The sequence below is a fragment of the Grampus griseus genome (genome assembly GCF_964374135.1).
Source record: "Grampus griseus genome assembly, chromosome: 9".
Taxonomy (NCBI): Eukaryota; Metazoa; Chordata; class Mammalia; order Artiodactyla; family Delphinidae; genus Grampus; species Grampus griseus.
The window spans coordinates 81,770,178-81,783,590 of NC_139003.1; the positions used below are offsets into that span (position 1 = coordinate 81,770,178).

General features: G+C 36.7%; 1 protein-coding gene across 2 annotated transcripts in view; it reads left to right on the top strand.

Moving 5' to 3' along the window:
* Positions 1-2,262: 2,262 nt before the first annotated feature.
* The window catches only part of SEMA3C (semaphorin 3C), a 186,654-nt gene continuing 175,503 nt past the window's right edge, over positions 2,263-13,413 (top strand). Inside the window, exons 1-3 of one of the 2 annotated variants that reach the window (XM_082661526.1) lie at positions 2,263-2,533; positions 3,240-3,343; positions 4,559-4,699. In XM_082661526.1, the coding sequence (XP_082517652.1) occupies positions 4,597-4,699 (103 nt within the window). In that variant the 5' untranslated portion in view covers positions 2,263-2,533; positions 3,240-3,343; positions 4,559-4,596. The remainder of the gene's footprint in view (positions 2,534-3,239; positions 3,344-4,558; positions 4,700-13,413) is intronic. The other variant, XM_082661525.1, reaches the window with a different exon arrangement.

Sequence of the window (13,413 nt, forward strand, 5' to 3'; positions counted from 1 at the left end):
TTCCCACCTGTAAGAGTCAAAGACTGCATGGGAGAAAAGTAGCACTGGCCAGCAATGTTTCTTATGTAAGTCCTGTCAAGGTGTTTTAGGTTCCTAAGCAGTTTGGAGAAAGGGGAGCAGAGAGAAATCTTGCTATGGGAACTTAGTGCCACTGTTAAAATTTCACTATATGGCCCAAGTTTCAGTCAAACATGAGAAGTAATTGCGTCCTTGTGCTTGAATCTGCCTTGGCTAATGCCTATCAATATTTTCATGACTTATTTTGAGGTGCGGCCAATGGTAAATGTCTGAGTACTAAGCAAATAGCATTCAGTGTCTCAGTACTAGGCATACAATTCAATTAAATGCATAGAAAAGAAGTTTATTCAAGAAAGATAGAGGGAATCACAGCACAAGTTTCATAGACTGTAGTTAAATCTAAACTATTTGTCACACTTTCTTAAAGCCTTTTGAGTATATATGAGAGACTGAGATAATGCTTTGGGTTTTTATAAATTGAGTTTGGTAGTAAACTCCCCTGTAAAAACACCATTTGACATGCATTTTACCTTGCATTTCTTCATCTCAGTTCCCTGAAACTGAAAAATAAATGTGTAAATATATTCTACTTTACATAGATTTATAGATTAATCAGTGTCTAATGACTCCACGTTTTGAAATTAAGAATTACATAATTTGTTAAAGCTCACAGCATTCTTCTTTCTTAATGACTTATTCCCTGTCTTCCTAATTTACAAATGCTGACTCAGGCATCAGTAGGAAGATAATAGTGGTCAGTATAACTTGGGTCTTAATCAGTTTCAGAAGTATTTCAGAGAAAACCATGCATAGTGCTTACTCATGTTTGCATCTGGTTTTTTGATACTGTCAGATGTTTTGTGGGTTAAATTCATTATTACAAACTTATGTCAAGGAGCTACTCACATTTTTATTGCACTAATTATCACAAAAAATAATTTAACTGTATTAGATTTTTTTAAAAGAACACATCCACTGAATTGGAAATTTCTTTCATAAACATAGTTGTGTTTAAAGATAATATTGGCCCTGGAATATAATTTTTGAACACTTAAATTTGCATTCTTATTTGACATGATCCCTTCATATCTCAGCTATACAGAAAGAGTTAGGGACATGACTTATGTCGACATAACAAGTGGTGCTTAGATACATGAAAGATATGTCTTAATCACTTCTTCACTTCCTCCTACCTGAGATTTAGTTCAGCTGTCCCACTCCATCAAAGATTTTGCACTTTCAGAAGTGTTTTCTATGATAGTTTATAAGAATTTAGTGATCTGCTTTACTACATAAAGAAAATTATGAGGAACAAGGTGGAGAAATTACACTCCATGTTCCCTCTGTATAGTGACATCTGCTGGGCTGTAGCCCACAGTGATTTTTAAGCAAGTACCTGCTCATTTTATGGAGGTCGAAGCTCATTTCTCCCGAAGTTCAAGTATGTAGCTCATTGTGATCCGGAGAAATAATTTTCACTTAAACATCAAAGTCATTCCAGAGTTTAACAAGTTTATCTGAAAGTAGTGCTGAAATATACCCCCTGAGGCCTAGATTTGTAAACCTCTATCTGCTGGCATAGTTCAGAACAGCCTTCCTTTACAAAACTGTGAAATAATTTCTTGTAATTATGTTTTGGTAATATCTGGGAGGGTGGAGGTAGAGTACTGTATTATGAGTCAACGTGGTGAGGTCAACAGAGTTACTGCCTTTCGGACATTAAGGAAACAATAGGAAACAATATCCATTAAAAGGATAAGCATCTGCGACGAGGCTGTTGGTTTATCTCGACCGGTTTTAGAAAATTTTCTACGGGAAAAGAACGAGACTCGTGCCCTTTTAAAAACGCATCTCTTTGCCTTAAAAGGATTTAGTGATCCTTCTCTTGCAAAAGCTGCTTTGCACTTTGATATTTAAGGCCAAGCTTAATCTTGAATGCCTTCCAAGAGCAGCCGGTAACAAACAAAAACCTTGGAGCACACCCTGTTAAGTTGTTCACTCCACTGCAGAGCGCGAAAGCAGCAGAGGTGCTCAGTTCGTCCCCCAGACTGCTGCGGCGCATTCCTGTATCCCTAGGGCGGCTTGTCCTGGGGTCGGCCCCGCCCTGGCGGCTCCCTGCCACCCTCTCGCGGGCGCGCTCTGGGTGGGGCCTCGCGGCGGGTGGAGATGCGGCCGAGTGTGCTGGGCGGGTGAAGCGAGCCGGCTGGGCGGCGCGCTGGGGCAGCCAGAGCCGCGCGCCGCGTCGCTGTAATCGGACACCCGAGCGCTCGCCCCATGCGCCGGCCACTTTCCATTCACTTCATAGTGCTTGATTGAGCGACGCAGAGCAGGGCTCCCGGTGCCGCGCCACTGCAACGCTGAGGATTCCTTTACAAAGAAACTCAGAGGACCGGGAAGAAAGAATTTCACCTCTGGGACGCCCTAGAAATTACGGTCTTTGGGGAAAAGGACTACAAACACGCGGATCCAAACCTGTAGCAAATTGACTTTTCCGTGCTGATCTCGTCCCACATCGGTAAGCTGGATTCGTTGTTTTCAGCATTACAAATTTAGAAAAATATAACTTTTGGGTCTGGGTATAGACTTTTCACATATCAGTGTGCTCAGGTCTGGATATTTTCTTAAGAGCGCATGCAGTTTGTCATGGAAGTGTTTCCCTTGCTGAGAGCCCGGCTGGAATTGTTTCTTTAGGTTGTGACACCTGCGGAGAGTTTAAAGCTGAGTATTTCCCTGCCTTCTAAGGCAAAATTACTCGAGAGGATTTTATAAAAGAGTCCTTTTCTTACGTGTTATTAGTGTTCAATCAGTACAAGTGAAAACAACAAGCAGCATGTCTTAAGTGTTTGAGTTAAAGGGAAGAAGTCATAAAATATGAGGGGCGGGGGCGTGTATGAGACACTTGGCTTTCAGTCCCTTCTCAGCTCTAGGTTGGCTTGAAATCACATTGCTCTGTATACTCACTCCACTTGACCTGTCATTTCATCTCCAATATTATTCTTTGCAATTTGTGGCATATGTAGCTCTCGTGGAGGCATATCAGATAAGATATTGTTAATAGCAATATGTAGAAATTCGTGATTATTATCAGCCTGCTTAATAAAGAGACAAAGTTTAGGCATATTTATAGCTTTGTGTGTGGGGGTCTTTATACATAAAGTCAACAAAACCAGGGAGTAAATTACTAAGGGAAAGTCACCCTATAAAATCAATTTTCTTCTAAGTTAATTTAGGGATGACAAGGTGAAGAGGTTGTGGAAGCAGGAAGAAAGTGTTTCTTTTGAAAATTACCAACACAAACATCTCTAGGGTTTCCTCCATCTGTGTGGTAAAAGAAGCATGCAATTTTGTTTCTGCCTCTTATAACATATATACCACCTAGGAAATCAACTTATAATTTTTGTTTACAATGGCATGTTCGGTTTAATTGTTCCTTTGCTTCTGTATTACTAAAGCTTTTCTATTGCTTCTGTTACTTTTCAAATTTTAGTGGCATTTCTTTATTGAATAAAATTAGTGGTAAAATTTTAATTTTAAAAGCCACATAATATTGAAGATCAGTATTGTTGTAACTTGTAAAAATAAATTTCTAGATTAAACTCTGTCATGTCATCTTATTGTATAATTGTGGTAGATTCAAAATGATGGGGTTTCTTTTATGGTCCTGAGTTTATTTTGCATATTGTGGCCACTAGAGCTCCTATAGATATGAAGTTACACATTACCTGAACTTTGTTATTCAGACATTAGTTAATAGCATGTGTCAATTTTATAGCTATAGTTTCAAACAGTAATACCTGTCTCTCTGATTTATCTTTTGACATTTTGACAGCCCACTTTCTAGTCGATTTATTTTAAATATGCATTGAGGGATATATGGTTCACTGGATTGCTCACCACTAAGTCATTGGTTTGAATTTGGCACAAATCCATGGTTACCTCATCTACATCATTTAACAGCTGTATGGTCATCTGTATAAACTGGCAGATAACTAATTCCAGTGATCAAGGATTGAGCACTAGTAGATCTCTGTGTAGAAATATCATTTCAGAGATGGTTACTCCAAAAGAGCTAATGAGTGTGTGGAAGTGAATGTTCATGTGGGATTTTCCTACTGCTACTATATTTATGGTAGAAAGAGAAGTTTTCATCCACTAATACCTATTTGCACCATTCTCAAGTCTTTTCAATGTAATGTGTTTTTTAAAGCGAAAAATAAGTTTAAATATTGGCTTTTCCTTTGGGAATCAGTAACTTTTTCCTGGCTGCCTTATTTAATATTAGCATTATTTTGCTGGAAGATGAAATGATTTCATTTTTAACAAAGACTTCCAGACACAAATGAAATCAAATCCAAATTTTCACATCTAAGAAACAGTCACAGCACCTCCTACTGTTTGCATGACTGTAAAAGTTCAGCTGTGTCTTTTGTGAATAGAGTGCTCTGTCTAGATTGCTGGTTTTGCGTGTGTGGTGGGAAGGGGGGGTGTGCTCCTAAAATGTGAAGTGAAATATAACAAACTTGTTATCTTTATTTTAAAGGTACTTTCCCTTGGATATTAACTTGCAAATCTGAAGAAATGGCATTCCAGGCAATTTGGGTCTTGGTTGGAGTATTTGTTTGTTCTACCTGTGTAAAAGGATCATCTCAGCCCCAAGCAAGAGTTTACTTAACATTTGATGGTAAGAAAGTTGATAAACACTCTGAGGACAATGTTATTTGAAGTATTTTTTCTTATCCAGATTCAAAAATTACTAAAGACAGTAAAATATTATTGAGTATTGACTAGCTTTAAAAATATCTAGTGGACAGCTTTTTGGATGACAGCTATTTTAAATTATTGGTTATTAGACAAAAGCTTCTCTTGCATTTGTTTATGAAAATGCTTGAAGTATATTCTGCCCTTTCTGAAGTTTCTTCTGTGTTTGCATGCACGCGTATGAGGAGATGGTGAAGAACTCAAAGCCTAAGGTCTTTGATCTTAGTAGTCACTTGGCTTTGTTGAGGAACACCCCTTAACTGCTAATCCTCATCAGCAGAAAGAGCTATGCAAGTTTAATTATTACAATTTTTTATAATACATATTGGGCCTTAGCCTCAAAACTGGTCTCTCCATACATTGTTCTACTGGTGTTTCTTCTATTTCCATGAGGAGTTCCTGAGGTTGGCAAAGTCTCCTAATTAATTGAAAAGGACCTAAAAGAATAGTCGGAAATATTGCAATATTTTGATTGCTGTTGTATGCAGATGTTCTCTTCAGAAGCTTAGGGAAACGAGTGTAATTTCAAATTTTCACAAACGTGAAAGGCTTATGGTCCTCTGAGGGTATGGTTTGCCAAATGTGCGCATGAGCTTTAATGTATATGGTTCAAATGACTTGTAGATGGATGATTTTGGTCAGTCACGTAACGCATACTAATTGGACAGATGGAATAAGAAATGGATCAGAGGGCATCCCTGGTGGAGCAGTGTTTGAGAGTCCGCCTGCCGATGCAGGGAACATGGGTTCGTGCCCTGGTACGGGAAGATCCCACATGCCGCGGAGCGGCTGGGCCCGTGAGCCATGGCCGCTGAGCCTGCGCGTCCGGAGCCTGTGCTCCGCAACGGGAGAGGCCACAACAGTGAGAGGCCCGCGTACCGCAAAAAAAAAAATAAAGAAAGAAAGAAAGAAATGGATCAGGCACGAAGATCATCCTGCCAGTCAGGTCATTTATATTTTTATTACTTCTTTCAGCTCTGTCTCTGCGTAAACCTCAGTGTCACTGGGCATATTTTCATTCATTTGAGAAATAGTATACTCTCAAGCCTTATGTAGCAGGATGTCTTTGAAACTCTATGTTGAATGTCAAACAGCAGTATGACTGACACTTATCACTCAAATGGCTATCCTTTTCTCTTTCTTTCTTAAATCACCAAGTGCTTTCCCCAAGGTCATCATAAGCACTGAAGGGGCCTTATTTAGAACTTAGAGTGTGTGAGCTTCTACTTGTTTCCTTAGCTTCTGAGTTAGGCATTCCCCTCAAAAGACCATGGCTATGCAGTTAAGTTGGGAAGAAAGGAAAAACAGACCTTTGAAGTATCTTTTTTTTTTTTAATTACTAACAAATCTTGCAGTCTGCCAACACCTCTTCTCCTAAGTTGAGAACTATGAATTACCTAATCAAATAAAAAAGAAAGGCATTAAGGAACAGTACAATTTCTCCCCAGTTTTCTGTATTTCTCTCAGCATATAGGAAGATGGAGTGGTCTCAAAAATGAGGTATCTAGACTTGCTCTATTACTTTGAAACTAATCGAACTTCTTTTAACTGAAACTTAAACCAAAATATGTAAACATTAAAAACAAGTGTGTCAGTAGAGAGAATTCATTAGGTCTGTGTTTGAAAAGACAATTACAATTTACCTTTTACAGAGGAAATTAATACAATCTTTTAAAACCAAACTTCAATACCATGTAGGACAGTGACTGCTATTTACAAAGTGACTAGAAATTATGATGGGCTTTTTAAAATTCTGCATATCTAAAATTTTAAATGCTCTTAATCTCAAAACTGATTCTTATAGAATAATACTTTAATTTATAACATATGCAGAATACAGCATGATTAGATAAGCTAATGATCTGAAAGTCTTATAATTCCTATTTTATTCTTCCCAAGAGTCTTAATAGGAAATAATTAGAGAGATAGAATTCACTTAATTTGAATACTGTTTTAAAGAGATATATCAACAAGCATAATGAAATGCCACGGTTTCTAAATTAATACCAAAAAAACTCCAAAAATGAACTGTATAATAGACAAAGTATCATTGGAAAAGTACCTTGAGCAAAACCAATTGTTAAAATGTATATATTTCAATCATTAATTCATATTAATTTTCTTAAGAGATTTGACAGTGAACCTGCTTGAGATCCTGTTCCAAATTTCTTATCACTTAAAGTGTCTCTTTGATCTTATTATGACTTCTCTGAGTATCGCACTGAATAGGTTACTAAATTTCTTCCAAAATGGTTTAGTCTTAACATCAAAATACAGAACTTTGTACAAGGTTGACATATATATGAATATATGTTAATTTAAATATATACAGATATATACTTTCATTTATTTCATAATTAAAATTTTCTGAGTGACACATTAGAAGAATCCTCTCAGTCTTGTCTTACTGTCCAATTAAGAATCACAGTCAATTTAAAGGTGGGTGAAATAAGAGATCTCTTCTCCCATCCAAATTCCATCCCTTCTTGTGGTGGTGATAACATTTGGGAAACAATGATTTACAGATTTGCCTTCCCTATTCATCTAGTGCAAGGTCAACCAGATGGTCATCACTACTATAGGAGAATGTACTTCAGGTGTTATTAATTAGTTACATTTGTGCTAGATAAATCTTGCATGTTAAAAGAACAGTGACTTGGGCTTCCCTGGTGGCGCAGTGGTTGAGGTTCGGCCTGCCAATGCAGGGGACACGGGTTCGTGTCCCGGGCCGGGAAGATCCCACTTGCCACGGAGCGGCTGGGCCCGTGAGCCATGGCCACTGAGCCTGCGCGTCCGGAGCCTGTGCTCTGCAACGGGCGAGGCCACAACAGTAAGAGGCCCACGTACCGCAACAAAAAATAAAAAAAGAACTGTGACTCCTATTAGATATTGCATTTCATAATTTTTATAATTCTTATTTTTTGCCATATACCTTTTCAAATGAATAAAACGTTCATGCAAATTATTTTTGTTTGAGTTGAATTTTTCTTGAAAAAATTCCAATTGTTTGACAAATTCACATTTCATAACATTATTGTATATTTTTTTCCAGAAAATCTTTAAGATCAATAAGGGTCATAAGGAAAGGCGAGGCTATGTATATAAATAGACAAAACTTGTTTTGCTTGCTAATATGCAAGGGAAATAATTGTTGAAAAGATTCTGCTTTATCAAGAAGAAATTTTAGCATGTAATCTTTTACAAAATCAGGAATAAATACTCCATAATTTGACAGAAGATATCAGTTGCATGTAATTTTAAGAAAAGGTGCTGAGCTTCAGAAAAATGGAAATATTGTCTATATTTGAATAGATATGAAATCTGATGACTACTTTAAATGTGTTAAATATTGTTTCTATTTAAAAATTAGATATTCTTTTTTGTTTACATTTTTATTGAGCTATAATTGACATATAACATTGTATTAGTTTTAGGTGTACAACATAATGATGCGATATTTGTATGCACTGCAGAATGGTTACTGCAACAGGTTGTTACCATATGTCATTGTAAAAAGTTCCAAAAATTATTTTTCTTGTGATGAGAACTTTAAGATTTGCTTTCTTAGCAACTTTCAAATACAGTACTATTAATTGTAGTCACCATGCTATATATTATATCCCCATAACATATTTATTTTATACCCAGAAGTTTTATATCTTTTGACCCCTTCACCAATTTTGCCCACCCTCTACGCCCTGCCTCTGGAACCACCAATCTGTGCTCTGTGTCTAAGGCTTGGACTTTTTTTTTTTAAGATGCCATATATAAATTAGATCATACAGTTTTTGTCTTTGTCTGACTTATTTCACTTAGCATAATGCCCTCAAGGACCATCCATGTTGTTGCAAATAGCAAGATTTCATTCTTTTTTGTGGGCGAATAATATTCCATTGTATATGCATACCATATCTTCTTTATCCATTCATTCATTGACGGAAGCTTAGGTTGTTTCCATATCTTGGCTACTTTAAATAATGCTGCAATGAACTTGGGTGTTCATATATCTTTTGAGTTAGGGTTTTCATTCTCTTTGGATAAATACCTAGAAGTGGAATTACTGAATCATATGGTCATTCTATTTTCAGTTTTTTGAGGAACCTCCCCACTGTTTTCTATAGTTGCTGCAGCAATTTACATTCCCACCAACAGTGCACAAGGGTTCCCTTTTCTTCACGATCTCACCAACACTTATTTCTTGTCTTTTTGTTGGTAGCCATTCTGACAGGTGTGGTCTAAGGTGAGCTATCTCATTGTGATTTTGATTTGCATTTCCCTAAAGATGAGTGATGTGGAGTATCTTTTCATGTGCCCCTTGGCCATTTGTATGACTCTTTGGAAAATGTTTATTCATATGTTCTGCCCATTTTTTAGTCGAATTATTTGTAATTTTGCTATTGAGTTGTATGAGGCCTTTATATATTGTGGGTAATACCCCTTATTGTATATATAATATGTTTTGCAAATATATTCTCCCATTCAGAAGGTTGCCTTTTTATTTTGTTGGTGGGTTCCTTTGCTGTGCAGCAGCTTTTTACTTTGATATAGTTCCATTTGTTGATTTTTGCTTTTGTTGCCTTTGCTTTTGGAGTCAGACCCAAAAAATCGTCGCCAAGACTGATGTCAAGGAACTTATTTCCTGTGTTGTCTTCTAAGAGTTTTTTGTTTCTGGTCTTACTTTTAAATCTTTAATCCATTTGGAGTACATTTTTGTGTATGCTATAAAATAATAGTCTGGATTCTTTTTTTTTTTTTTTTGCATTGGGCTGTCCAGTTTTTCCAACACCATTTATTGAGGAGGCTGTCCTTTCCCCATTGTATATTCTTAGCTTCTTTGTTGTAAATGATTGACCGTGTATGCTTGAGTTTATTTCTGGGCTCTGTGTTCTGTTACATTTACCTATGTGTCTGTTTTTATGCCAATACCATGCACTTTTGATTACTACAGCTTTGTAATATAGTTTGAAATCAGGGTGCATGATATCCCAGCCTTATTCACCTTTCTCAAGATTTCTTGGCTATTCAGGGTCTTTTGTGGTTCCATACAAATTTTGGAATTGTTTGTTCAATTTCCGTGAAAGATGTCATTGGAATTTTGATAGGGACTGCATTGAATCTGTATATTGCTTTGGGTAATATGGACATTTTAACTGTATTAATTCTTCCAATGCATAGGCACAGAATGTCTTTTCATTTCCATGTTTCTTCTTCAGTTTCTTTCAGTATATAGTTTTCAGTGTACAGGTCTTTCACCTCTTTAGTTAAATTTATTCCTAGGTATTTACTCTTTTTTTCCTTTTAAATAAACTTTACTCTTAGAAGAGTTTTAGATTTACAGAAAAATTAAGAAGGTAGTACAGGTAGCTTCCATATACCCTACACCCAGTTTCTTCTCTTGCTAACATCTTATATTAATATGGTACATTGGTTACAATTAATAGACCAATATTTATATATTACTATTAAATAAAGTCCATTTTTTAAGATTTCCTTAGTTTTTTTTTTTTTTTTTTTGCTGTACGCGGGCCTCTCACTGTTGTGGCCTCTCCCATTGCGGAGCACAGGCTCCAGACGCGCAGGCTCAGCGGCCATGGCTCACGGGCCCAGCCGCTCCACGGCATGTGGGATCCTCCCGGACAGGGGCACAAACCCGTGTCCCCTGCATCGGCAGGCAGACTCTCAACCACTGCGCCACCAGGGAAGCCCCCTTAGTTTTCACCTAACATCCTTTTTCTGTTCCAGGATCCCATCCAGGATAGCACATTACATTTAGTCATCATGCCTTACTCAGCTCCTCTCATAGCTGCTTTTCAAAGCAAAACAAAGAGAAGCAGCTCCTCCATGGTTCCTGTGGTAAATTAGTCTCTCCTGCTTCTGTCTTTGGTCTTGGGCCATGCACAACTAAAAGTTTAATATTTAAGGCATTCTTCCTGAGGCTGGTTTTTGTAAGAGCAGAAAATAATGGGAAACAGTAATATTCTAACACTCAAAAATTCATAGCACCAATGTAGGTGCTGAATACATACTTCACTGAGTTTATCTAGTGATCCAGTGAGGTAGTGTGTATGGAGTCTTCCAAAGCCGCAGTCTGTGTTTTCATTGATGATAGAAGTGGGGATGCTCCCTTGCTGTCTTGGTCCTCCAAATTTCTTTACAAGTATGAGTGGCTATGCGACTCAAGTTTAGTCAATGTGATGTAAGACAAAGATACTAGGTAAGGTTTATATAATGCACAAACTCACCGGCATTCATTTGGCCCTTTATCCTTTGCCCTAATCCATGATTCCTATCTGGAATATCAAAAATGGTTTTGATTAATAGAAATAAAGTATTTTATTCTTTCTGATGCAATTATAAAGGGGGGATTGTTTTCTTAATCCCCCTTTCTAATAGTTCATTGTTAGTGTATAGAAATGCATCCAAATTTTGAATATTGATTTTGTACCCTGAAAATTTACTGAGTTTATTCATTTTAAAAGTTTTTTTGTGAAGTCTTATGAATTTATATATATATAATCATGTTGTCCACAAATAGTGACAGTATTACTTCTTCCTTTCCAATTTGGATGTCTTGTATTTCTTTTTCTTTCCTAATTGCACCGGCTAGGACTTCCAATATTATGTTGAATAGAAGTGGAAAGAGTGGGCATCCTTGTCTTGTTCCTAATCTTAGAGGAAAAGCTTTCAGCTTTTCACCATTGAATATGAGGTTACCTGTGGGTTTGTCATATAGGGTCCTTATTATGTTGAAGCGTGTTCCCTCTATACCCCTTTTGTTGAGTTTTTATTGTGAATGAAAGTTGAATTTTGTCAAATGCTTTTTCTGCATTTATTTGAGACAATCGTGATTTTTCTCCATTTCGTTAATGTAGTATATTATGTTGATTAATTTGCAGATGTTGAACCATCCTTACATCCCTAGAATAAATCCCACTTGATCATGGTGTATGCTCTTTTTAGTGTATTGTTGAATTGTGTTTGCTAATATTTTGTTGAGGATCTTTGCACCTATGCTTATCTGGGATATTGGCCTGTAATTTGTGTGTGTGTGTTTGGTGTCCTTTACTGGCTTTGGTATCAGTGTAATGCTGGCCTCATAAAATGAGTTTGGAAGCATTCCCTCCTCTTCAATTTTTTGCAAGAGTTTTAAGAAGGACAGGACTTCCCTGGTGTCGCAGTGGTTGAGTCTGCCTGCTGATGCAGGGGACACGGGTTTGTGCCCTGGTCTGGGAAGATCCCACATGCCGGCGAGTGGCTGGGCCCGTGAGCCATGGCCACTGAGCCTGCGCATCCAGAGCCTGTGCTCCACAACAGGAGAGGTCACAACAGTGAGAGGCCCGCATACTGAAAAAAAAAAAAAAGAGTTTTAAGAAGGATAGATATTAAATCTTCTTTGAATGTTTGGTAGAATTCACCAGAGAAGCCATCTGGTCCTAGACTTTTGTTTGTTGGGACATTTTCAATTACTGATTCAATCTCTTTATTAGTAATTGGTCTATTCAGATTTTCTATTTCCTCATCATTGAATCTTGGCCGGTTGTATGCTTCTAGAAATTTATCCACTTCTTCTGGGTTGTCAAATTTCTTGGTGTTTAATTGTTCATAGTTGTCTTTTATGGTTCCTTGTATTTCTGTGATTCCTTGTATTTCTGTAAAGTCTCCTTTTTCGTTTCTGATTTTATTTATTTGAACCCTCTCTCTTTTTCTCTTTGGTGCATCAAAAAAATTTTGTTTATCTTTTCAAAGAACCAGATCTTAGTTTCATTAATCTTTTCTGTTGTCTTTTAGTCTCTGTTTAATTTATTTCCACACTGATCTTTATTATTTCCTCCCTTCTACTAATTTGGGCTTCATTTATTCTTCTTTTTCTAGTCCATTTAAATGTAAAGTTAGATGGTTTATTTGATATTTTCTTGTTTCTTGAGGTAGGCCTGTATCACTATGATTCCCTCTTACAACTGTTTTTGCCCTATCCCATAGATTTTGGTGTGTTGTATTTCTTGTATTTCCATTTTCATGTGTCCCAAGTTATTTTTTGATTTCTCTTTTGATTTCTTCATTGACCCATTGGTTGTTCAGTAGCATGTTGTTTAATCTCCACATATTTGTGGGGTTTTTTTCCTTTTTTTTCGTGTAATTGATTTCTAGTTTTATACTATTATAATCAGAAAAGATGCTTGAATTGACTTCAGTCTTCTTAAATTCATTGAGACTTGTTTTATGACCTAACATACGATCTATCCTGGAAAATATTCCATGTGCACTTGAGAAGAATGTGTATTCTGCTGCTTTTGGATGGAATGTTCTGTATACATCTGTTAAATTTTTCTGGTCTAATGTGTTATTTAAGACTGATGTTCTGTTAATTTTCTGTCTGGATGATCTATTCATTGATCTTAGTGGGGTACTAAAGTCCCCTGCTATTATTATACTGCTGTCATTTTCTCCCTTTAGGTCTGTTAATATTTGCTTTATATATTGAGGTACTCTTATTTTGGGTGCACAAATATTTACAAATGTTATATCTTCTTGTTGGTTTAACCCCTTTATCATTATGTAATGACCATCTTTGGTTTTTTTTTTTTACATTATTCATTTTAAAGTCTATTTTGTCTGACATAAGTATAGCTACCCCAT